At 43.8% G+C, this 25319-nt stretch overlaps 1 protein-coding gene and 1 long non-coding RNA gene across 6 annotated transcripts in view; one reads left to right on the forward strand and one right to left on the reverse strand.

Moving 5' to 3' along the window:
• Positions 1 to 25319, forward strand: part of LAMA3 (laminin subunit alpha 3) — a 246512-nt gene that overhangs the window by 211288 nt on the left and 9905 nt on the right. For all 5 annotated transcript variants that reach the window (XM_070452750.1, XM_070452751.1, XM_070452752.1 and 2 more), the window contains 10 exons: positions 510 to 654; positions 2369 to 2488; positions 3147 to 3280; positions 10142 to 10259; positions 10608 to 10748; positions 13237 to 13376; positions 14514 to 14645; positions 16322 to 16475; positions 20388 to 20557; positions 25064 to 25247. In XM_070452750.1, the coding sequence (XP_070308851.1) occupies positions 510 to 654; positions 2369 to 2488; positions 3147 to 3280; positions 10142 to 10259; positions 10608 to 10748; positions 13237 to 13376; positions 14514 to 14645; positions 16322 to 16475; positions 20388 to 20557; positions 25064 to 25247 (1438 nt within the window). The remainder of the gene's footprint in view (positions 1 to 509; positions 655 to 2368; positions 2489 to 3146; positions 3281 to 10141; positions 10260 to 10607; positions 10749 to 13236; positions 13377 to 14513; positions 14646 to 16321; positions 16476 to 20387; positions 20558 to 25063; positions 25248 to 25319) is intronic.
• Positions 175 to 25103, reverse strand: LOC139030384 (uncharacterized). Its single transcript, XR_011482744.1, has 3 exons — positions 25021 to 25103; positions 10034 to 10184; positions 175 to 2438 (listed from the first exon to the last, which is right to left on the reverse strand). It is a non-coding gene; the product is annotated as an uncharacterized lncRNA (long non-coding RNA).

The raw sequence follows: 25319 nt of genomic DNA on the forward strand, positions 1-25319 counted from the left end.
CTACCACAAAATATTCAGCATTAGATGGTGCCTGATTTAGAGCACAAACTATTTATTTTACTGTAAACTTTTTAAAAAGTAAAACAGTAGTCCATAAAGAACACCATGACTTTGGCATATGAACCTATTTGAAAGTTGCTGATGGGAAGATTCTAATATGAGACAGATTGAGTGTTTATTACTCAGAATAAAATTTTATTTCATTATACATTATTTCTTACATTGCAAGACCTTCAGCTGCTGGGTCATGTTTTCCTAAGCAGATGTTTGCAATAGGGTCTCCTGAATAGCCTCTCTGTTGAGGTAGAGTTTGATCATCATAGAGTATAAGAGCAGATCCAGGAGATACAGTGGACTGCTTCGACATTAAATTTAAAGATGTTTCCTCTTCTCTAACAAAATATGACAACTTGATTGCACAGACTTTGCTCGCTTTTTCATCAATAAGGATAGTTTCCTGGCAGTCTTTTGCTGCTGTGTTCTCACTTAACGATGATTGGTGTTGACAGGAGAAAAGAAGAATCAGACAAAAATTATTTTGAAGGTACAGGCTATGCTCGAGTTCCAACTCAACCAAATGCCCCCTTCCCCACCTTTGGACAGACAATTCAGACCACTGTGGACAGAGGTTTGCTGTTTTTTGCAGAAAACAAGGTAACGTATGACAAACATCCAGATATTACCAAATACGTCCATTCATTTGAACAATTTTGGGATAACTGAGTTATTATAAACAAACAATGTATCTGAAAAACAATGTGTAAATGTTAGCTGCATCCTTTCCCTTAGCCCATCTCTGTTGGATTGGCCAAAAAAGTTCATTTCTATAACATTTTACAGAAAAACGCAAATGAAATTTTTTGGCCAACCCAGTACTTCCTTTGGCTGTGTGAATGTGTGTTTTGGTAAGGCAAGTCATCCAGAATTTGAGACGATGCCACCGAAAAGTGGGAGAAATTGCCACTTACCCATTCTATTTGCATTGTCAGTTTTATTCTTTGAAAACTACTGTTTGCCTAATAATCTTTGCTTATTCTGCCTAAAAAAAAAATGTTAAGTCTTCCTGGGGTCTCTGAAAGCTAGGCTGTTCGACCTTCTGCTGTTTGCTTCTTGGTCTGACTCTTTTCAGGCCGTAAGAGATTTCATCTCTATCTGCCTGAACCTTGACTTTCCAAGACATGGAGGCTTCTCTGTTTTCAAGCAGCTGAGGTTCCTGGAGACCATACTGACATCTCCTAGTTTAGAAAAGGCCAAAAGTGACTGAGTGATCGTCAGCACCATCTGCTGGTAGATAGGCCTAGACTTAAACTCTCTAGAGAATGAGCTCTTCTTGAAGATGCTGCATAGGACATGTCATTGTTCAGTCCCTCAGTCGTGTCTGATTCTTTGTTACCCCATGGACTGCAACACACCAGGCTTTCCTGTCCTTTACTGTCTCCCAGAGTTTGCTCAAACTCATGTCCATTGAGTCAAGAGATGCCATCCAGGCATCTCATCCTCTGTCACCACCTTCTTCTTCTGCCCTAAATCTTTTCCAGCACCAGGGTCTTTTCCAGTGAGTTGGCTTTTCACATCAGGTGGCCAAAGTATTGGAGTTTCAGCTTCAGCATCAGTGCCTCCCATGAATATTCAGGGATGATTTCCTTTAGGATGGACTGGTTGGATCTCCTTGCAGTACAAGGGACTCTCAAGACACGACTTAATAACTAAACAGCAACAACAAAGCAACCGTTAAATGGAAGATAGAGGATAAATAGGAATACAGCAGAAAACAGGTGGTGGAAAGTGGGGTTTGAAGAAGACACTACCTCTGTCCAAAATGTGTGTACATGCTAAGTTGTTTCAGTCATGTCTGATTCTTTGGAACCCCATGGACTGTAGCCCACCAGGCTCCTCTGACCATGGAATTCACCAGGCAAGAATACTGGAGTGGGTTGCCATTTCCACCTCTAGGGGATCTTCCAAACCCAGGGATTGAACCCACATCTCTTACAGCTCTTGTATTGGCAGGTGGGTTCTCTACCACTAGCACCACCTGGGAAACCCCTCCAAAAGGTAGCAATCATATTTTCCAATGATATTCATGATCTGTATCTTTTCAGTTGCCAGTTTTACATGCTGGTTGTAGATTGGTATAAAACAAAATCATAGCTAGCATTTATTGTTTCCTTCCTGTGTGCTAATTACTATGTAGATTGTTTAACATGATTGACAGGATTTAGCCATCATCCCCATCCCAGGAGTTGAGTATTAAGCGCTGTTGTTCCTTTGAACTCAGAAGGCAGCTGAAGCTGAGAGCCGGCTGGAGTTTGAGTGCATGTGGCTCTTCCTGAGAATTCTCCTAATCTACATTGTCCCCATGCTGTAGGATCACTTCATATCTCTGAATGTAGAAGACGGCCGACTCATGGTGCGGTACAAACTGAATTCAGAGCCGCCTAAAGAAAAAGGAATCAGAGAGATCATAAACGACGGGAAAGATCATTTGGTACATCCTTTGAATCTGTTTATCTGAGTCATTACATGTTTTTAGTCCTTTAAGTCAGTGCACAGAACACTGTTCTATTACCAGATGAACTTATTAGCTGAGAGACATATCCTTTTAAAATCTGAATATTTTTGCATGAAATATATAACATCCATATGGTATAGATAAAACGTGATTAATTTCATGGATATATGTATATGTATGACTGAGTCCCTTTGCTCTTCATCTGAAATTGTCACTATATTGTTAATCAGATATACCCCAATACAAAATAAAAAGTTAAAAATAATAAATTTTTTTAATATTAAAAAACATGATTAATTTCAAATGCAAACATTTCGGGAATTCCCTGGTGGTCCAGTAGTTAGGCACCAAGTTTTCACTACCAAATGTGCAGGTTCAGTTTTTGGTCAGAGAGCTAGGGTCCTTCAAACCGTGTGGTTCAGCCAAAACAGACAAACAAATGCAAACATCTCTATTTAAATTTTTATTATAATTTTATGCAGATGTGCTACTGTGCTCAGATCCCTTCTATTAATATATATACCATGTATATAAATGAATCTGAAGGAAGGTAAAAACATAATAGCTCTGAACCATCATGAATAGAATTATTTTATTTCTCATTGCTGACTGATTCATCTCTCATTTATTTTAGATTCTGATCAAAATTGGAAAAATCCAACAACGTATGTGGATAAATGTGGATACTCAAAGCGTTAAAATTGAAGATGAGATATTTGATTTCAGCACATACTATCTGGGGGGAATTCCCATTTCCATCAGGGAGAGGTAAGATGATCTTTTTATAAAGGAGCAGGTCACCTCTCTTAATAGTTACAATTGCTACTGATAAATCTGCCTTGTTTAATTCCAGCAAAAAGCAAAGAATTACTTTTCTGTACTAATAGTGTTAGCCAACAGAGTACAACAGGCTGTTAATACTGGGTAACACGACTGGCTGTTTGAAAGATGCGGGGGTTAGGGGTCAGAGTGGTGGGGAGATGAGGGAACAGTGTACCACTTCCATTGTCGTTCCTGGGAGGAGAAAAACCACATGAGTAGATTTGGTGTTGACAACACTGCCGTCAAAAAGAGGGGCTATATCCTGGGGTCCTTGTGGACTTCCCCGGTGGCTCAGGTGGTAAAGAATCTGCCTGCAATGTAGGAGACCCAGGTTTTATCCCTAGGTCGGTAAGGTCCCCTGGAGAATAGAATGCTACCCACGCCAGTATTCTTGCCTGGAGAATTCCATGGACAGAGGAGCCTGATGGTTACAGTCCACGGGGTTGCAAAGAGTCAGACGTGACTAAGCAGCTAACACTTTCACTTTTACTTGGGGTCCTGGTTGGTACAGAGGGGAACACAGGTGGCCCTGGGCACCGAAAGCTAGGGCACTGAAGTGCCTCCTAGGACATGAGGCACATTTGTATTACCTGCCCCCTTATGTGTGTGTTATCAAGGAGGGACTAGGGGGATGACTGTCTCGGATGAATGGATACACAAATGAATTAACTTAACTTGAATGGAAGTAAAGTTTAATGGGAATGAGAAAAACAAACACCACTCTGAGGATATACTTAAAAATAACTTTCACATTTTGTTCGTTTGTTTACATCCTTCCAAAAGGCTGACAGTGATGTGTGGAAAGAAGATTCCTTGGAAGGGTTACTACAGCCTCATGACTAAGCTAAGAGAGCTCCCAAAATGTTTGATGATGATTGCTTTCATATGATATCTGAGGCTGGTTAACTCTTTCCCTAATTTATCAGTCATTTGGAAGGAGTACTAGATGTGATTTATGAAGTGTTGTGCCACAGTGGTCTTCTCAAATCCTTATACATTTGAACAGCTGTCCAGCCTCAATAAGGAGGCACTAATCTTTGTCTTAAAGTTGTCTGTGGACTTCTCTGGAGGTCCAGTGATTGACATTAGCCTTCCAATATAGGAGATGCAGGTTCAATACCCGGTCAGGGAGCTAAGATCTTATGTGCCTCCTGACCACAAACCCAAAATGTAAAAAATAAGCAGTACTGTAGCAGATTCAATAAAGACTTTTAAAAAATGGTCTACCTCAAAAAGATCATAAAAATAAAAGCCGTCAGGGTTGCCCCCAAAGACAGAGATACAGGTGAGAAAGTTCAGCACTTTAATAGAGTTTGGGAGTGAATGTCTTTCCTCCCTAGGTTCTTTGAATTGGAAGGGACCTTGTGGATCATGGTATGTAACCTCTGAATTTTAATGTAGAAATTAAGAGCCAAAGAGGTAATATTAATATTTAATATGATCAGTACTAAATAGCAGTTCAACCTTGAATAGCTAGTTATGAATGGCCAGTAAACTTGGTTTTATACAAGTAAATGTAATAAAATAGAGTAACCTAAGGCAGCACCATTCACACATTAGTGGCTGTCATTTGTTTGCTCATTGCACAAGCCCTCATTGGCTTTCTAATGATCTTAGGTAGTGTGGTCAGTTCTGGGATGATGATGAACAGGGAAGAGTCTCAAGTATAGCAGAGGGAGACAGTAGAATAAGGCCAGTGCCATCAGAAGGTGGCACCCAGGAAGCTCAGGGTGATAGGGACCCAGTAAAGGAACCTATCTACCCTTTAGGGTATCAGGAAAGTGGTCTCTGAGTAGATCTGGAAGACCCTGACATATGAAATTCAACATAAGAGATAAGAACCAAAGTGTGAACTCCCAAGAGGACACTATGAGGCAGGCCATTGTGGCTGGTGTGGGAAGCAGGGGCCAGACCACAGAGGATCTTGAAAGTCACAGTAAGGACCACTGGGGGCTTCCGCAGAGAAAGGACATGATCAGACTTGGGTTTTCCGTAGCTTGCTGTAGTGCAGGGTGCAGATTGGATTAAGAGGGAAAAGGCAGAGGCAGGTGGAGAGGTTTGAAGATGAGCATAACAGGTGAGAGAGGCAGGTGGTCTGACCATGGAAACGACAGTGCTGATGAGGAAGAGAGAGTGGAGTCTTGTTATACTTAGGGCAGCAGATGGGCAGTGCTGAAAGATTGCTTGGGTTTGAAGAATAACAAAGAGAAGTGCTCAAGAAGGACTTTGATCTGGCGCTTGGACAGATGGCCAGCACCAGCAGAGAAATGGGGTGGTGAACTCAGTCTGAGACAGGCTGAGTCCCAGGAGACAGCAGGTGGAGATGCCTGGAAAGGACTAGATGGAAGGCCTTGACCTCTGGAGAGACGTCCAGGCTGGAGAAAGGGGGAGCGAAGCTTGAGAACAGGTAGCTACTGAGGATATGGGGACAAGTGGGCTCCCCCAGAGCCGCAAGTGATTCTCAGAGGTGTTTGCCTCTGTGTGGTGTCAGCAGAAAGTCCACAGACTGTGATAAGGGTGTCGGCCAAGCACGGTTTACTAGGAAAAAGTAATGGGTGAGGATCCAAAGAAATGGTTCTAGTTTGGGCTTAGCCATCAACGAGTAGGGTGACCTTGGATTAAGTCAACACTCAACCTTTCTTTGCCTTTTTATTTCTGTCCATTAAAGAAATACATATATGGGTATCGTGGTAAAGAATTTGCCTACCAATGTAGGAGACGCAAGAGATTTGGCTTCAATCTCTGGGTTGGGAAGATCCCCTGGAGAAGGCAATGACAACCCACTCTAGTATTCTTGCCTGGAGAATCCCATGGACAGAGGCGCCTGGCAGGCTACAGTCCATGGGGTCATGAAGAGTCAGACATGACTGAGTGTGCATGCACACACATACACATACAGATAGACATAGAGAATTTTCCTAGGCATCTGTTTTAGGGTCTTCCAAACAGGGACTGCTTCCTTTTTCTGGGTAAGTTTACACTTTGAGTCTTGAGTCAAACTGTAAGAACATGGAACATGCAGGAGACAGAGGCTGGTCAAAAGATTTCACTGAGCTTTTCCTCTCTCTCAAGTAAAATGCTTAACGGTGCTCAGCTGTTTCTGGCCCTGCTTCATCCCTCTGGTGCTGCTGCTGATGGTTCAGAGTCCTGAGACCCCCTTCTGATGTGGGTCATGGAGGATTTCTCCCCAGTGACCCACAGCTGAGTCTGTAGGTGCAACCAGCAGTTCTTTCAAAGCGGGGAGGTGCCTTGAGCCCTGGCAGGGGGGTAGTGGAGACAGTCAATGCTTGACCCTAACGTGGAGAGAAGCACGCCTCATGTTAGCTCTGTGTACAGGAGCGTAGGCAAGAGGCTGTGTGAGCGTGGTGTTTTCTCTGTCTCCCTGCAGCATACCTTCTGGGATTGGGGACCCAGATCTTGGAGTGACTTGTATAGGATTAGAGTCAGAAGCCAAACCACAGTCTGTTAATCCCATCTGCTTCCCATGAGAAGAGAAGATCACCCCTGATGATGCCAGCAATGCACTGTCATCCCTGACAGTGCCTCAGACCAACAAAAAACACTTCCCGAGGAGTTACATACATCATTGCATCACAGAGTATGATAATATCACATCACAATGAAACAAACTCCAAAACTAAACACCGGGCAAGGATCTGTTGAGCATCTGTTAATACCCAGCACTGAGTTCGGGGTTTGATTTTGCTCCTCCTGCCCTCTGAGATCTGCCCACAGCAGGCTGGACCCAGCCAATCCTTTGTGAACAGCTTGCCCCTTGGTGTGCACACACACCGCGGCATACGCACCCATTCTTATGGCAGCCCACACCCCTCCTCAGTCACGTTCCTCTGGCAGGAGTGCTCAGACCTGAATTCTGGAGCGAATGTGGAACCCTAGGCCCTCAGATGAGCCAGAGTAACAAGAGCATCCCGAAGAATGGTGGAAATGACTCTTTCATTTTAACATCTCTGCTGTAGGTAACTGTTCTGTAGGAAAGAGTCACGATCGTTGCAGTGCTGTGGGTACACACCTGTGTAAGCACAAAGAGCAAGGGCTGCAGGTCACACTAGCTTCTGTGACACGCCGACCCCCGGGACCCCAGTGCTGCCACCTTCCTTCTGCATGACCTCATGGGAGTCACTTAACCTTCCCAAGCCTCCTTGTACATCTGTAACGTGGGCACAGTGATGCACTAGCTCTTAGACTGGTCGTGAGATTCAGAGTAAAGGATTTAGCACAGTGCCTGGCACATGGTAAGTGCTCAGTAATGTCAGGTGAGAAAATATCTCCCTTGTGGGGAAACATAGGGGGAAGGGATAGTTAGGGAGTTTGGGATGGCCAGGTTCATGCTGCTGTATTTAAAATGGGTAACCAACAAGGATCTACCATAGAGCACAGGGAACTCTGCTCAATGATATGTGGCAGCCTGGATGGGAGGCGAGTTTAGGGGCAAATGGATGCATGTGTATGTATGGCTGAGTTCTTTCTCTGTCCGCCTGAAACTATTGCACATTGTTAGTTGGTTGTACTCCAATATAAACAAAAACATAACAATAGATTAATGAAATGATGATAAATCTTTTTTTTAAAAAAGAAAATATTTCCTTCAAAAGGTTATTGTGAGGATCAGATAATAGTTGTTGTTCAGCAGCTCAGCTGTGTCTGACCCCGTGGACTGCCCCACACCAGGCTTCCCTATCCTTCCCCATCTCCTGGAGTTTGCTCAAACTCATGTCCATTGAGTCGGTGATGCCATCCAACCATCTCATCCTCTGTCAACCCCTTCTCCTCCTGCCTTCAATCTTTCCCAACATCAGGGTCTTTTCCAATGAGTCGGCTCTTGGCATCAGGTGGCCGAAGTACTGGAGCTTCAGCTTGCACAAAATAGGTGCTCCTTGTCTGTCAGCTAGCTTCCTTTCCCCTTTACTTTTTATGCCACCTTATTCTTCCTTCAACCTATGCTTTATGGAAAAAAGGAATCAGGAGATGTGGATGAGTTTAAAGCATGTTGAAACCCAAGAGAGAATGGATCAAAATATTAACATTAATGAGTTAATAAATATTAACATATGGACAAATAGACAAGCCCCAGGAATGGATATGAATTTTCCTCCTCTCCTGAGGCAAGAAGCCAGTTTTATAAAATCATCAAGCTTGTGCTGTGATGCCCATGAGGATTTGTTTCTGCCTTTTAATGAAATTTAATTTTATGCATATTACATGTAGCTCAGCTGTTTATAATGAATTGAATAAAAATGAAGGCAGACATCTTTCCATTTAGAAAAGTCAGCCCCTTTAGGGATTAGTAATGAAGTCAGCTTTGTGTTTATCTTAGTACATCATTTGCTTAAGAAACACAAATATTTGCCTGGACTTCAGTCATTTCACGTATGTTAGTGTTTTTGTGTGACATCCGCTCCAGATAGATCCGAAAGTCAAATCAAAGGGGAAATACCAAGACAGCCATGTAGGAGGAGCTGCTTTATCAACTGCTTCATTATAGGGGCTTCCCTGGTTGAGAGTCCACGCTTCCAATTTGGGTTTGATCCCTGTTAGGGAGCTAACATCCCACGTGCTGTGCAGCCCAACCAAAAAAAAGTTTTTTAATTAAAAAAAAAGAAGAAATTGCTTTGTTATAGAGATGCACTGATGTGATGGGGCTAGTTACAATTCTGCCATCTCACCGAGTCCTTGCTCTGTACTGGGCACCGTTGGAGTACGTTACCCACATTATTGCATTTAAACTCTGGGCTGGGAAGCAGATTACCACCTTCCCATGGTATAAATGAGAAGATAGACGCACAGGGAAGACACCCAGGACAGAACTTGAACCAACACAGCCTGCCTCCAGAGCCCAATGCTCCAGAGAAGCTTCTCTCAGAAGCGCCTCCTGAGTGCCCAGGACCGAGTGCCATGGAGGGTTCCGAGCACCTCCTGGACGTGAACATGTTTAATCCTCGCAGTGACCTCTTGCCCAGCCTGCACAGTTAGGAGGTGGTGGATACAGCATATGAGGCTGGATAGTGCTTTCCATTGTTCCAGCTTGGCACTGATTAAATATACCAAGCCACACTTTTCCTAATTGACTAGGACCAAAAAGTAATAATTTATTTCCTTGGCGTTTACAGTGGTTGACTTAAAACTGGACAGGAAAAAAAGATCAAGAAGTTTTCTAGAGTATTTCTGGCTATAATTAGTTACTTATTTAGTTATTCAAAGGGTTATTCACTCAGTCTTGTCTGACTCTTTGCAACCCCATGGACTGTAGCCCACCAGGCTCCTCTCTCCATGGGATTTCCCAGGCAAGAAGACTGAAGTGGGTTGCCATTCCTTTCTTCAGGGGACCTTCCCAATCTCCCACATTGCAGGCAGATTATTTACCACCTAAGCCACCAGGGAGTTTAATATATATTTATATGATGTTTCTAGTATATTAATTTATTAATATGCTTTTAATTCATGATGCATTATCATGACTCCAATAGAGGATGGGGGGAGCAGTTTCAGATCTTGTACATCTTCTATACGTCTATACTTTTGGGGGATACTGGCCACTCTTCTGTCAACATTATTGTGTTCATTTTTAATACTGAGAATGCAAATCACACAGAATGGAAATATCTAATAGATTTTCCTAGTATCACAAAATTAGTAGCAGTATAGAAATCCGACGAGAAGAGATAACCATAAAACACGTACTTGTTCACGGGTGAGAAGCTGTAGGGAATGAGTGCCATGTTTCAGCTGCAGTTCCCCAGCCAGCCTGCGCTTGGTCCATCTCTTCCTTTTCTTGCATCCCCAAATCAGGTTTAACATTTCTACACCTGCTTTCCGAGGCTGCATGAAGAACCTGAAGAAGACCACTGGCGTCGTCAGATTGAATGATACAGTGGGAGTAACAAAAAAGTGCTCAGAAGACTGGAAGGTAAGTGAAGAGTTCAGAACCTTGCAAAGGAGTGGTTCCCAGCTAACCCATGTTTGACTTTTGTTAACACACCAACTTTTGACGTATTCTGATATGATGAACTGGCTCATTTATTACACTCTCCCTGTACTTGCAAAACCTCTTCAGGCTTGTATATTAAATTTGTAGGAAGATAGGAAAACCAGCTCTGCACACAAAAACACCAAGATGGTTGGCAAATTATCATGCAGAAAAAGCAAACTTTTTTTCCATGGGTCAGTTCAAGTGAAGTGATCTAGGTTAAGATACTATTATTTCAGCCGTGGCATGATTACAAGGCCAGTAATTTATTCCATGTTCGCATTTCAGCTCGTGCGATCTGCCTCATTCTCCAGGGGAGGACAGTTGAGTTTCACCAATTTGGACTTCCCATCATCCAGCCACTTTCAAGCCTCCTTCGGGTTTCAGACCTTTCAACCCAGTGGCATCTTATTAAGTCATCAGACGGGGGTATGAAATATTGTATGAATGTTGAACAAGATTTAAGCCTGACTCAAGGTTCGATGTCAAAAACAATAGAGGGATTTTTGAAGGTAAATCCGTTGGGCATTTTTGTCTAGCATCACGCAGTAGATGCTTTTGTGGATTTCAACCATGGAAGTGGTTGCCCATCCTGGGGTAGGGCCTAAAAGAAATCAGGCTTAGAAAGTATATTCTAGTTTACAGAATGGGATTTATGTGTATTCGTGGGCTCCATTTTCGTTCTTTTCAGGTGTATTTTGAGTGAAGGTAAAGTAGAACTGGTATAAGTAATAATGTAGCTTTAAGTTTTTAGAACTAAGAAAAAAAAAATCAGAATGTACACCCATTACTCGTTTGTGATTCCACAAAAGAGAGCTCTTGAGATTCCTTTTTTTGGCAGCAGCAGCTTATTGGATGATATTTGCATCGGAGAATGGAAGAAAGTAATGTCTTTTGCTCTTTGTTCCTGTACATCAAGCCACAGAGATTCTCTCACTTAAGAGTATTTAGCCAGTGTGGTCATGTAGGCGTAAAAGTCAGCTAATACTCCGAAATTGGCCGGTGGAACAACTGGGGTTTTAAAATAGAAAGAGAAGTAGGGCAGTCTTCTTCTTGGGTTTGTTTCTTCAGGACTGCCAGCACAGTGGACAACTAGTATTTGCTTAAAGGAAGGACTAGCTGCCTCTGTGGTTATGTTGTAAATAGAACTCTTCTCCTCTCTTGCTGTCTTTTTCAATCAGCTGTTAGAGATCTTTTTTTGTTTAATTCATGTTCTATTGATTATTTTATTTTAATTGGAATATAATTGCTGTACAATGTTGTGTTAGTTTCTGCTGCAAAACATTGTGAATCAGCCATGTGTATACATATATTCCCTCCCTCTTAGCCTCCCCCCCACCCCCATCTCACCCTTCTGGGTCATTACAGAACACCGAACCGAGCTCCCTGTGCTATGCAGTATGGCTTTGAGATCCTTTTTTTGAAAAACAAAACAAAAATACCCCTGAAAAAGCACATGCCTACATTTAGATCGCAAGCGTGGCTTTTCTATCAGAGCAGGATGTTTTGACCCAGCTCTTTTTGTCAAAAAGTATTTATTTATTTATGGCTGCATCAGGTCTTAGTTGTGACATGGGGGCAAGGTCTTCGCTGAAGCACACAGGCTTAGCTGTCCCGTGGCATATGGGATCTTGGTTCCCCAACCAGGGGTCACACCCTCATCCCCTGCATTGCAGGGCAGATTCTTAACCACTGGAGTGCCAGGGAAGTTCCTTGCCCCAACTCTTCTGACACGCTCTCCTGTTTCCTCCGCAGGAGTGGGGACACTTAATACACTGTATACAAAATGGTCCAAAAGAGGCAGAAGACTTGGCTTAGCAAAAGATGAGGTCAATCCTGGACAAGGCAGGAACCCTTCAAATATCCTAGGAACAGTGCCTGCAACTCCTTAATGGATTCAACTTCTTAAGAAATACATTTCAGTTAGCATTCTTTTATCCAGTTTATAATAAATATTGCCAGTTGAAAAAACTCAACATTAAGTGAAACTGAAAATGGCTACAAACACACTCTGTAAACATTGTTTTAGGCTCAAAGCTCCCTGAAGAATCACATCTGGTTGAAAACCACAAAAATTGTACGTGGTAGGAAAAACACATCAACAAAATGAAAATGACAACTGCCAAAACTACACCAATTTTTTTGTATTTTTTGAATATTTATTTACAACCACACACATTTAAAGAACATTAGCAATTAATAGAAAGAAAATAGAAAATAGAAAGAAAATAGAAAGAAAAAAAATTATCTTGCCAAAATTTGTATCTGCCAATTTTTTTGTATTTTTTAAATATTTATTTACAACCACACATGTTTAAAGAACATTAGCAATTAATAGAAAGAAATAGAAAGAAAATAGAAAATAGAAAGAAAATAGAAAGAAAAAAAATTATCTTGCCAAAATTTTTATCTGCTGAGTTTGACATTGGAAAATTGAACCTCCTGGAAATTAGGACCCAAAAATAAAAAATTCATGACTGAAGGGAAGCTGTCATTGTAATCATCTATGAAGAAAATTGATGAATCAAGTCTTTGTTGTAAAAATGTATTCAGAAAAACATTGATCTTGATGAAAATAACTTCAGTAGAGTGAAAGCGAAAATAGAAAAATTTAGAAATGGTGTAACTTTTGTATAATTGACGGAGACATTAAGTTGGTTAATGATTGTAGGTCCATAAAATGCTTTTGACAGATTCATCAATGTTGAAATAATTTGTATAAGATTTTTATATTCATAAACACAGAGTCCAAATATTCAAAAATAACCTTTAGATCAAAATAGCAAAGTCAAAACATTGGGTTTGAAACATCCTGTTTTGTACATAGTTTTGCTCACACACTGAGTATCGATACATTCATAATCATTAAATGCAGGTGGATTGCACTGATGGGTACATTGTTCTCTGATGATTTCAGGCAAGCAGTCTGCAGGTCACCCTGGAAGACGGTCACATTGAACTGAGCACCAGGGACAGCAGCAGCCCGATTCTCACGTCTCCACAGACGTACATGGATGGTTTACTGCATTATGTGTCTGTAATAAGTGACAACTCTGGGTGAGTGGAATGGCTCTTCTGCCAGAGCACTAAGAATTTTATTTTATTTAGTTTAGTGGAATTTTCTAGTATCTTTTCTGAGACATATTTGTCCTCAATGTTGACACTATTTTACTAGTAAATCTTGACCTTCTTCTTGGTACTGTATCAATTTTCTCATTGATTGAGAATCAACAGTTGGATGGATAAATAAGTTGGGGTACATTCAAAATGGGAGAATGAGAATGAAGGATCTACAGCTGTGCACAGCCACATGGATGAACCTCGCATGTAAGGCTGAGCAAAAGAGGTCACACGTGAAAGACTTCTTTTCCCATGACTTCATGTATATAAAATTCAGAAGCAGCAAAGCTAAACTGTTTCATCAGAATTCACAGTGCTGTGTTACTCTTGGAGAGAGAGAACTGGAAAGGGAGCCCAGGCAGGGTGCCTGGGGAACTGGCAGTGTCAGTGTTTTCACATTTCAAAGATGCATTGAGCTGGGCACTTTAGGACCTATACTTTCTGTATGTATACAGGTACACCTGGGAATATTGTGGGTTCAATTCCAGACCACTGCAGTAAAGCTAATGACACAATAAAAAAGAGTCACACAACATTTTTGATTCCCAGTGAATATAAAAGTTATACTTACCCTATACTATATCTATCAAGTGTGCAATAGGTGTCTAAAAAAAACTGAACATACCTTACGTAAAAAATACTTTATCAGTAAAAATGCTAACCATCATCTGAGCCTTCTAGGAGTTGTCATTGTTTCACTGGGAAGCATTTGAAGTCTTGTGAAAACTACCAAAGTGAGACTGTAAGACTCGGAGTGAGCAAATGCTATTGGAAAAACAGTGCCAGTAGACTTGCTTGAGGCAGGTTGCGACAAACTTTCAATTTTTCAAAAACCACAATATCTGTGAAGCATATTTTAAAAATGAAGTGCAATAAAAGGAGCTATGCCTGTAGAGTACTTTAATAAAAATGCCATGTGCAAAAAGAAATATATGGAACAAAACTGCAAATGCTCTTTGAAAATAGTTTAGTGAGTTCTTTCGGGTAAAAGACTTTGGGTCTGAATCAAAGACAGTCAGTTTCACTAGCTGTTCTCACTCCTGTTTGGTTTTTTTCGTTTGTTTGTTTTTTCAGACTCCGGCTCCTCATTGATGACCAGCCTCTGAAGAATAACCAAAGGCTTCGCGGCCTTTCAGATTTCCAGCAGTCCCTGCGTCTGGGCGGGAGTCATTTCGAGGGCTGCATCAGCAATGTTTTCATCCAGAGGTGTGTGTGCAGCCGATGAGAGGGGCCTGCCGACACAGAGAACTTGTCACCATGGCTTCATGCTGCTCTCATCTGCAGACTTTCCAAACACCTTCTTTGGCATGATTTGTTGTTGTTCAGTTGCTCAGTTGTGTCTGACTCTTTGCGACCCCATGGACTACAGCACGCCAGGCTTCCCTGTCCTTCACTATCTCCCAGAGTTTGCTCAAACTCATGTCCATTGAGTTGATGATGCCATCCAACCATCTCATCCTCTGTCACCCACTTCTCCTCCTGCCCTCAATCTTTCCCAACATCAGGGTCTTTTCCAGTGAGTCAGCTCTTCGAATCAGATGGCCAAAGTGTTAGAGCTTCAGCTTCAGCATGAGTCCTTCCAGTGAATATTTAGGGTTGATTTCCTGTAGGATTGACTGGTTTGATCTCCTTGCTGTCCACGTGACTCTCAAGAGTCTTCTCCAGCACCACAGTTCATCAATTCTTAGGTGTCAGCCTTCTTTACGGTCCAACGCTCACATCTTTGGCACGGTGCACGCGTTAAAAGCAAACTAACAGAAAGCTCTGGGGCCCGGCCTCCCTTTGTAGCAGCAGCTTTGGAACATAACCTTGGAAAAGGTTTAATTAAAATTAACGTTCAGATTATGTCCCTTTTTAGATGAGAGCAAAACTCTCCCCTGAGCAGAGGGAGGGCCCGGGCCTGCTCATGAGCCTTAGGCAGCCCAGTAGGCTTGTGAGCGGCTGTTAGGGCTTGATGACCGTCATAAGATAAAGTAGATTTACCCATGAGATTTGTCTACAGAAATGCAGTGAGATAAATCCTTTCTCGAACTCACTTCTGTGGTTTCCTGTTATTTATCATCATTCTAGGTCATCTGGTGTCTGTGCTTGTCCTCTCTGCCTATTTTGTCTTTCATATTTCTTTTTTTGTATGTTTTTTAAAATTTATTTTTAATTGGAGGATAGTTGCGTTACAATTTTGTGTTAGTTTCTGCGGTACAGTTACGTGAATCAGCTATAAATATACATATATCCCCTCCCTCTGGAGCCTCCCTCCCAGCCACCCCTCATCCTTCCCCTCCCAGGTCATCACAGAGCACCGGGCTGAGCTCCATGTGCTGTACCCCGGCGTCTCAGTAGCTCTCTGTTTTACACGTGGTCGTGTGTATGTGTCCGTGCTACCCCTCCAATTCATCCCACCTTCCCCTTTCCCCCACCCTGGGTCCACACATGTATTCTCTACTTCTGCATCTCTATTCCTGCCCTACAAATAGGTTCATCAGTACCATTTTTCTAGATTCCACATACATGCGTTAATAATTTCCAGGTGGCACTAGTGGTAAAGTACCCACCTGCCAATGCAGGAGACATAAGAGACTCAGGTTCGATCCCTGGGTCTGGAAGATGCCCTGGAGGAGGGCATGGCAACTCACTCCAGTATTCTTCCCTGGGGAATCCCCATGGACAGAGAAACCTGGCGAGCTACAGTCCATAGGGTCGCAAAGAGTCAGGCATGGCTAAAGTGACTTAACACGCGCACACACACACACCCTGTGCTAGGTGGAAACAGATGAGCGTTTAGCCAGAAATCAGGGCAGTAAGAATGTATATGTTGGAAACAAATTCTCTCTGCCAGTGTGTCTTCCTGGATGTGTCAGAGTTTGTTTCTGCTGTCATTCCAGATCATCAGAGAGTCCCGAAGTCCTGGATCTGGCCAGTAAGTCTTCCAAGAGAGATGTGTCCCTGGGATTCTGCAGTTTAAACGAACCACCTTTTCTAATGTTGCTTAAAGGGTCCACAAGGTTTTACAAAGCCAAGACTTTCAGTATCCACCAGGTGAGTGTCAAGAACCTTGTATTGGGTTTTGCTTCTTTCGGTGATTCTCAGAAGAGAATCTTCCTCGCTGGAGATGTTGGGGAGGAGTGTAGATCGCCTCCCATGGTAGCCAGTGCTTCCAGGAAGTGGGACTAATGGGTCATCCATAGTTGGATTATACCAAAATGTCAAAGCAGTTTTCTTTTTAGCTTCTCTTTTGAATCTTGAATGCTTGGCAATTTTCACAGCCCTGTAAACAAATAGAGGGGCTTCCCTGGTGGCTCAGTGATAAAGAATCCACCTGCCAATGCAGGTTCAGTCTCTGTCGTGGGAAGACCTCCTGGAGAAGAAATGGCAACCCACTCTAGTTATTCTTGCCTGGATAGAGGAGCCTGGCAGGCTACAGTCCACGGGGTCACAAAGAGATGGACAGGACTTATCGACTGAACTAAGAACAAACAGGACCTTGACTTCAGTTTCTCAGTACCTGCAGCTGATGAGCCTTTTCCTACCCACAGACATTTCTCTGTCTTGCATTCTACAACTGGATAAACACATGCACCCAGGCCTTGCCATGATCACTGTGACTTGACCTTGACAGCACATTGGGGACACCTGGGGAGTGTTTAAAATCCCAGTGCATGAGTTGCATCCCACCCAATTAAGTCAAATACTCTTGAGTTAGGTCCAAGCAACAGGAGTTTATAAAGCTCCTGGGTGATTCTAATGTTTGGTTCTAAGAGAGGCTGAAAGGAAATGAAATTCCTGGTTTGGAAGAGTGGAAGCATCATCATAAACTGAACACGGAGTTAGAACTTGAATTCCTAGCTCTGTCTGAGGTCACCAGTGTGACCTCACATCTGAGGTTACAGTTAATATGATTAATGGATAAGGGTTAGAACTTGAATTCCTAGCTCTGCCTGAGGTCAACAGTGTGACCTCATATCCGAGGTTACAGTTAATATGATTAATGGATAACGCTGAGCACCTGCAATGTGCCAGGTGTTACACTGAGCTCTTTAAGTGGATTTTCTTACTAAACCCTCACATAACTGTGTGGGAGAAGTACTGTTATCAGAGAAAAGGATGCAGTAGCCTAGAAAGGTGAGCAACTTGAGCAGGCTCCCACAGATGGAAAGCGGCATTGGAATTTAAACTCAGCCTGACCTCAAAGCCGGGGCCTTCTTGAGAGCAATGCACTTCCATTCAACCCACTTTTCATTTCGAGTCAACCACATGCTGCTTGTCAGTAATTCTCCCACTGCATGATGATTCAGGGGAGTTGCAGAGATAGTACATAAAGAGAAACATTTAATGCTATTTAAGAAGAAATATATTTCATAAATCCCAAAGGGTTGTCATTTAACTCTTAGGAAGAGATCATCTTTAGAACACCCCCATCAGGAATGAAGTCACAGAGTCATTTTTTTTCACTGTTAGGCTGAGAGTTACTGAGAAGCTAGATTAGCACAGTCCTGGTGGAGATGAATATGGACTCGAAGTTATTCAGGGGATGGAATGTATCAGATCATATAATAACTGAAGGTGGGTGGCAGAGGAGAGGCAAGAGTTAATATAATTCTGAGACAACTAGTGCAGGTTATTAGGTGAATGGAGAAGTCAGTTGTGGAGAGAGGAGAAGGACAAGCCTTTAGGCGGAAGGAGAATGAATGCAGTAGGTGACATATTGAGTGACAGGTGCCTCAAGCAGGTGGAAAGCTGGTGGGAGACTGGCGGGTGTCTCTGGGGGCATCAGCAGAAGAGTGGCATGGGGCAACTGATGTGGGAGACCCAGTGAGTACACTGGATGTAATGTTCCCTGTTTCATGCAAGCCCTCAGATTAGACAGAATAAGAAACTAATTCTGCCTCCAAAAGCCCCAAAACAAAGAGAAGACCACCAGGCTTTGTGGTTAAATACTGGACTTTGGGGCCAGCCTTCCTAGGTTTGCATCAGGTTTTCTCACTTACTACTGGCGAGTAGTAAGTGTGTGTTCTTGAATAATTAACTTTTCTGTGGGTCTACTTCTTGCAGCATCAATGAGGATAGTGAGTGAATGCTTAGTCATTCAGTTGTGTCCGACTCTTTCTGACCCAGGGACTGTAGCTCACCTGGCTCCTCTGTCCATGGAATTCTCCAAGCAAGAATACTGGAGTGGGTTGCCATTCCCTTCTCCAGGGGATCTTCCTGACCCAGGAATCGAACCTAGGTCTCCTGCATGGCAGGCAGATTCTTTACCTGCTGAGCCATCAGGGAAGCCTTGTAAATGAGAATAGGTAATACAAGGCTATGGTTTTTCCAGTGGTCTTGTATGGATGTGAGAGTTGGACTGTGAGGAAAGCTGAGTGCCGAAAAATTGATGCTTTTGAACTATGGTGTTGGAGAAGACTCTTGAGAGTCCCTTAGACTGCAAGGAGATCCAACCAGTCCATCCTGAAGGAGATCAGTCCTGGGTGTTCATTGGAAGGACTGATGAAGCTGAAACTCCAATACTTTGGCCACCTCATGCAAAGAGTTGACTCATTGGAAAAACCCTGATGCTGAGAGGGATTGGGGGCAGGAGGAGAAGGGGACAACAGAGGATGAGATGGCTGGATGGCATCACCGACTCGATGGGCATGAGTTTGAGTAAACTCCGGGAGTTTGTGATGGACAGGGAGGCCTGGCGTGCTGCGGTCTATGGGGTCGCAAAGAGTCAGACACTACTGAGCAACTGAACTCAACTCAACTGAATAGTAATATCTCATGGTGTTGTGAGGATTCAATGAGGTGATAGACATAAAACACGTGGCACATGGTAGGCATGCAATAAATATTAGCTATTATTATTATCATTAAACACACTAATAACTTGAGAGGGACACGAGTGGTTTGCAGGCATTTTTCCTGCTACTGATCAGGGGCTGGGGGTGTTCTTTTTGGAGGAGGGGATAGCCAGCCTGGGTCTGGAGTTTGGGTTAAATTTAGATGAGTGAATGTTGTTGCTCCACAAACAGAAGCCCAAAGCTGGGAGGCAGCAGGATGTGATGGGACTCACAGGTACAGACACTTTGCAGTGTTTTCCTTTCATCTCTCAGTTCTCACCATACCCCTACAAGAGCAGAATAAAATGCCAATCTTACAGGTCAGGAAATTGAATCTTAAGTTAAAAAAACTGCCCAAGAGCACCCAGTAAGTAGAGTTGGAATTAAAACTTAGGGCTGTAGAACCCCAAAGAATGTGGTCTTCATAGTCATGCGTCCTCTTCACATGTGGTCTCTACAGGCTTGGGAAGCTCAGTGAACAGGTGAACAGGGATGGTTTGGAGGAGAAAGGGGACAGGGGGAGGTGAACTCAGAACCACTCACTGGAGCCCAATCAGATGAGCCTTGGATGGCTTGATATGAGGTGTTTTGTTTTCTTTTTTTTTTTTTAATAAAAATGGTTGAATGCTGCCTCTCTCAAGAACTACTGTGGTTCTTCTCTTGAGAACCACTGTGGGTCTTCTGAAGCTCCAGGAAGAGGAATGTTAGTTGTTCAGTCATGTCCAACTCTTTGTGACGCCATGGACTGTAGCCAGCCAGGCTCCTCTGTCCATGGGAATTTCCAGGCAAGAATACTGGAGTGGGTAGCCATTTCTTCCTCCAGGGCATCTTCCTGACCCAGGGATCAAACCCAGGTCTTCGGCAATGCGGGCAGATTTTTCACTCTGAGCCACCAGGGAAGCAGGCCCCCAGGGAAGGGAGGTGCTCTGGATACCTGCTGGTCCCATGTACCACAGACCTGTGTAGGATGGGAGCAACATGCACCCTCCCCCAGAATGAATTCATCCCTATTGAATTCCGCTCTTAGAATCAAAAGTCAAAACTGAGCAAGGCACTTAGCAAGACAGGCGTTCTCCACCCTTCCCCCAGATAATTAGCTGTCCTGATTTTTGGTTTCTCTCCTACACAGCCGTTGCAGGATGCACCAGCCATCTCCCCAAGGAGCTCAAAGGCATGGGGAGAGGCTCAGTCTTGCCCACCACTTCCCGGAGCCCAGACCAGCCACCAAGCCTTCCGGTTTGGGGACAGTCCCACCAGCCACTTGCTATTCATGCTTCCCCAGGATTTGCTGAAACCCAGGTATTATTTCATGTTCCTGCCCCATGCCAACTCAAGACTCTGAGTCTACATAGGACTCTATATATACTAGGGCAGGCTAACCGCTGTGATGCCAGGCACTTGCCACTGAGGAAGGGGCTTGTTGTTGTTTAGTCACTTAATCATGTCCAGCTCTTTGTGATACCATGGACTGTAGCCCGCCAGGCTCCTCTGTCCATGGGGTTCCACAGGCAAGAGTACTGAAGTGGATTGCCATGCCCTCCTCCAAGGGATCTTTCTGACCCAGGGATTGAACCTGTGTCTCCTGCTTGGCAGGCAGATTCTTTACTGCTGAGCTACCTGGGAGACCCAGTGAAGTGGGGAACAAATATGTTTATGAAAAGAAGTGCCAGCCTGCCCAGCACACAGAGCCCAGCCACTGAAGCATCCTTCCTCCATGCAGCCAGAGACACACCTGACAGGTGCTGCCCAGACCCTGAAACAATCAGCTCGGCTCTGGTTTAGAACTGACAATGTGCTAAAAATAAGGCTGATATGTCTTTCCAAAGCTGCTATTTATTTGTGATACATCACCTTTCTTCTCCTGCATTCTACAGTCAGAGAAAAATTATTCTTTCAGGAAGACTTGGTGCCAGATAACATCATCTTTAGAGAATACATTGGGACGTTTTGTGCTAACAAGTTGTATCTCTTTGGGGGAAGAGGGAATGAGCAGAGATATTAATTGTGTCAGGAAAAAAAGAAAGGCGAGGCTTGTCATTTTCATATGATTTGAAGGAGACATAAATAAAACAGTGCCCAGAATTCTTTGGGGACTTATCTACCGAGGCAGAATTGCCCAAAAGTCAAAAAGACCTGGCTTTCCGATTTTGGCTTTCCATCCACTCGCTCGGCCACTGGCTGGCTGTGTGACCTCAGGCCACAAGCCAGTTCAGGTCTTGGGGATGCAGATGTCAAGATGAGATTAGATGCGCAAGAGAATGGTTGTTCCTGTGGAAGATAAAAGAAGGGAGCAGGAGCTGGTGGGGAGAGCCTTCAGCTGAGACGCATCGGGGGTGCTGTGAAAGGAAAGGGGAAGGCAGACAGAGGTGGGAAGAGCCTCAGACAGCAGGAACGCTCTGAGGAAGTCAGGCTGGCGGGTGGGCATCCAAGCAGAGATCATCACCAGTGTTGGCAGAATGGCCTGGCTCTTTTCTGCTGAGCTTGATGTGTAGCTGGGAGTCACTGGGTGCCACTGCGGTTCTGAGAGAGGGGCAGCTGGGTGCTGCCAGGCCACTGTGCCCCAGCAGTGGGGTCTCCTGAAGAGAGGGAGCTCTGAGGGGCAACTCCAAGGCTGCCACACGCTGCTCTTCAGCTTGTCTTATTATGCCACACTTAAAAGTGGCATAATTACACCTGCCTCACGTATTTCCAGAAATTGCTCCATCTCTTTGAACCTCAGTTTTCTCAGCAGTTAAATAGGGTTAGTAATGTCTTGCTTGGAGGGAGGAGAGGTCATAGGTTGGAATGAGCTGGCCCTCGGAAGTGGCCCCAGTAAGCAAGTGTGTGATTTGCAGGCAGGTGTGAAAGCCGGAAGGGGAGGGGCTGAGTGTGTGAAGCCTGAAGGGGAGGGGCTGAGTGTGTGAAAGCCGGAAGGGGAGGGGCTGAGTGTGTGAAGCCAGAAGGGGAGGGGCTGAGTGTGTGAAAGCCGGAAGGGGAGGGGCCAAGCTATGAAGGTGAGCCTCAGCCCTGAGCTCCAGACTCCAGTAGACCCATGGACATTATGGAGATCCCTGATCTGGCAAAGTTGTGTCAGTGGGAGACAAGCAGATGGCAGAGGTAGTGACCCTCTCAGCTCTCAGCCCGTCCTGGGCCTACCCAGCTCCCCAGCACTGCTCTTTCAGTCACGCTGGCCATAATGTCAACAGTCTCCCTGGGATGCTGCATGCACTGCCCTTTTTCCACCCTTCAGCCCCCCTCCCCTCTTCCCCAGCTCTGAGGCTGTTCCGCTAGCTTTGCACTCCCCCCTCCCTCCGTGGCCCCTTCTCTCCTGCATCTTTTCTCAGCACATTCACTGTGATGACCTATCTGGCTTCCTCTGATGATTCAACCCTGGCATCTTCCCATCCAGCACTGAATTATATACAATAAATGGAAAAAAGTAATATTCTTAAAGGGGAAGTGGGAAAAAGTAATCCTTAGTACATATAATTTTAAAATTATTTTAGTCCCCAATATTGTGGCAATCAGTGTATTTTCAGGATCTTGCAAGATTTGGACTATTCGTCATTCTCATCCTGATTTCTATTCTTGCAAGTTTGGTCTCTGCTTTAAAACCGTGTACCACCATTTTAGGGACTTCCCTGATAGCTCAGTTGGTAAAGAATCTGCCTGCAATGCAGGAGACCCTGGTTCAATTCCTGGGTCTGGAAGATCCACTGGAGAAGGGGTAGGCAACCCACTCCAGTATTCTTGGGCTTCCCTGGTGGCTCAGCTGGTAAAGAATCTGCCTGCAATGTGGGAGACATGGGTTTGATACCTGGGTTGGGATGATCCCCTGGGGAAGGGAAAGGCTACCCACTCCAGTCTTCTGGCCTGGAGAACTCCATGGACTGTATAGTCATGGGGTCGCAAAGAGTCAGACACAACTGAGCGACTTCCCCTTTTACCACTATTTTAACCTCTGGGTGAATGTAAAAAAAATGCTTCTTTGCCCTCTGCCTTACCTTCTAATCCTCAGCAATAAAGACTCATAGCTGCAATACAATATGCCAGGATTTGAAGCTACTGATGTCTTTTTGGGGTGTTAGTCAGTTAGTCTTTTCTGAAAGAAAATTGCTTTAAGAAATAATGCTGGAAAGCAAATGTCAAGTCCAATAACAAAGCCCACATATGTGTAAAGTACTTTAATTCTGTAGCAAGTTCTAATATCCTCCTCAAATTGGCTAACCCTCATTCTCCAAACCTCCGCACTAACAGGCAGCTACACCGAGAGACATACTGAGCAGTGTCACCATCTGGTCGCTTTAATCTCACGAATATAGATTTCTTTTTCATTTTGAGGAACTCTACCCTCAAGGAAACTTGCAAATCTGAAGCATGAAAGTGCATCTCCAGGTTTGCTCAACCTCACAGTATTAAAAAGCAAAGAGATGTAACAGCATCAGTATTTCTTCCACTTCCTGATTCTGCCTCCACATTTTTCCATTTACTTCAATTCAGTAACTGTTTTTTAGGGCTTCCCAGGTGGCAGTGGAGGTAAAGAAGCCGCCTGCCAGTGCAGGAGACAGATGTAGGTTCCATCCCTGGGTCGGGAAAATCCCCTGGAGAAGGGCATGGCAACCCGCTCCAGTACTCTTGCCTGGAAAATCCCATGGACAGAGGAACCTGGCAGGTTACAGTCCACTGGACATGACTTAGCAAGTAAACCACAACCAGGGCATCTACACAGCACAAACCAGTCAAAGAATGAAACATCCATTGCTTCATTCTCAGAGCTCATCATGGTGCCTTGTACATACGACCCACTCATTAAATATTTGTTGAATGAATAAGTAAATGGATGAATGGATGTGAGTGTGCATAGAAAGTAAAGCTTTCTTAGCCACATGTGCCTATATGCAACCATCATGCAAAGGATATTTAACTTTAACTTTTTGCTTTTACTACATGATGCTTGCTTAATTCCTGTTCCATCAAAGGTGAGGTATTAAGGTCTGAGAAACATAAGGGTGGGCAAGAGAAGGTGAACTGGACTTCTGTGCCTCTGTGTTAAATATGTCTTACAGAAAGAAAATGCCTACCCAATGCTTAACTCAAATCCTTGTTATTCAAGTTCTTCCCTGACTTTTCCTTGCAACTTTCTTTTCTCTGCATGTATATGAAATAGAAAGCATATTCACTGGGTTTAAAAATCGAGGCTGCTCGGTGAAATAAGCCAGTTGCAAAAAGACAAATACTGTATGATTCTATTTCTATGAAGCATCTACAACAGTCAGATTCTTAGAGACAGAAAGCAGAATGGTGGTTGCTAGGCAGTGCGGGGAGGAGGGAATACAGAGCTGTTGTTTAATGTGTAGGGATTTTCAGTTTTACAAGATGAAAAGAGTTCTGGAGATTTGCTGCACAACAGTGAAGGTACTTAACACTTCTGAACTATATTCTTAAAAATGGTTAAGATACTAAGCTTTATGTTATGTGTATTTTACCATAATTTTCTAAAACGCAGATTTTTTTTTACCGTAGGGCATCTTCCTCCTTGCCATTCACTGAGACTTACATTGCTAGCTGAGGTTGTCATAAAACTTCCTCTTATTCCCCAACACAGTAAGGAAATTATACAACAAAACTTTTAACCGCTGAAAAACAAGCTTTTTAAAACTCCCAAAGAAATAGGTTGTTTAATCAATTACATGCCTTAGTTTATTCACTTAAATTATGGAACAGTGGGGGGTTGCTCCTCACCCTCTCTCCCGGCCTTTGAGATTTGGAGAAACACGACAAACCTCTTGTTTTCCTCCTTTGCATTTTGCTGTCTTTCCCCTGCAGGTCACAGTTTGCGGTGGATGTGCTGACCACGGCGTCCAGAGGGCTCGTGTTTTACACGGGCACTAGGAACTCCTTTATGGCTCTTTATCTTTCAAAAGGACGGCTGGTCTTTGCCCTGGGGGCAGAAGGGAGAAAACTGAAGCTCAAAAGCAAAGAGAAGTGCAGTGACGGGAAGTGGCACACGGTGAGCTCTGGGGCTGCCGTAGAACCTCCCCGGGGCCAAGTTCACTGCCGAGGAGCTGAAGACGGAAGTCTC

The sequence above is a fragment of the Odocoileus virginianus genome, chromosome 22, assembly GCF_023699985.2.
Source record: "Odocoileus virginianus isolate 20LAN1187 ecotype Illinois chromosome 22, Ovbor_1.2, whole genome shotgun sequence".
In the NCBI taxonomy this organism is placed as follows: Eukaryota; Metazoa; Chordata; class Mammalia; order Artiodactyla; family Cervidae; genus Odocoileus; species Odocoileus virginianus.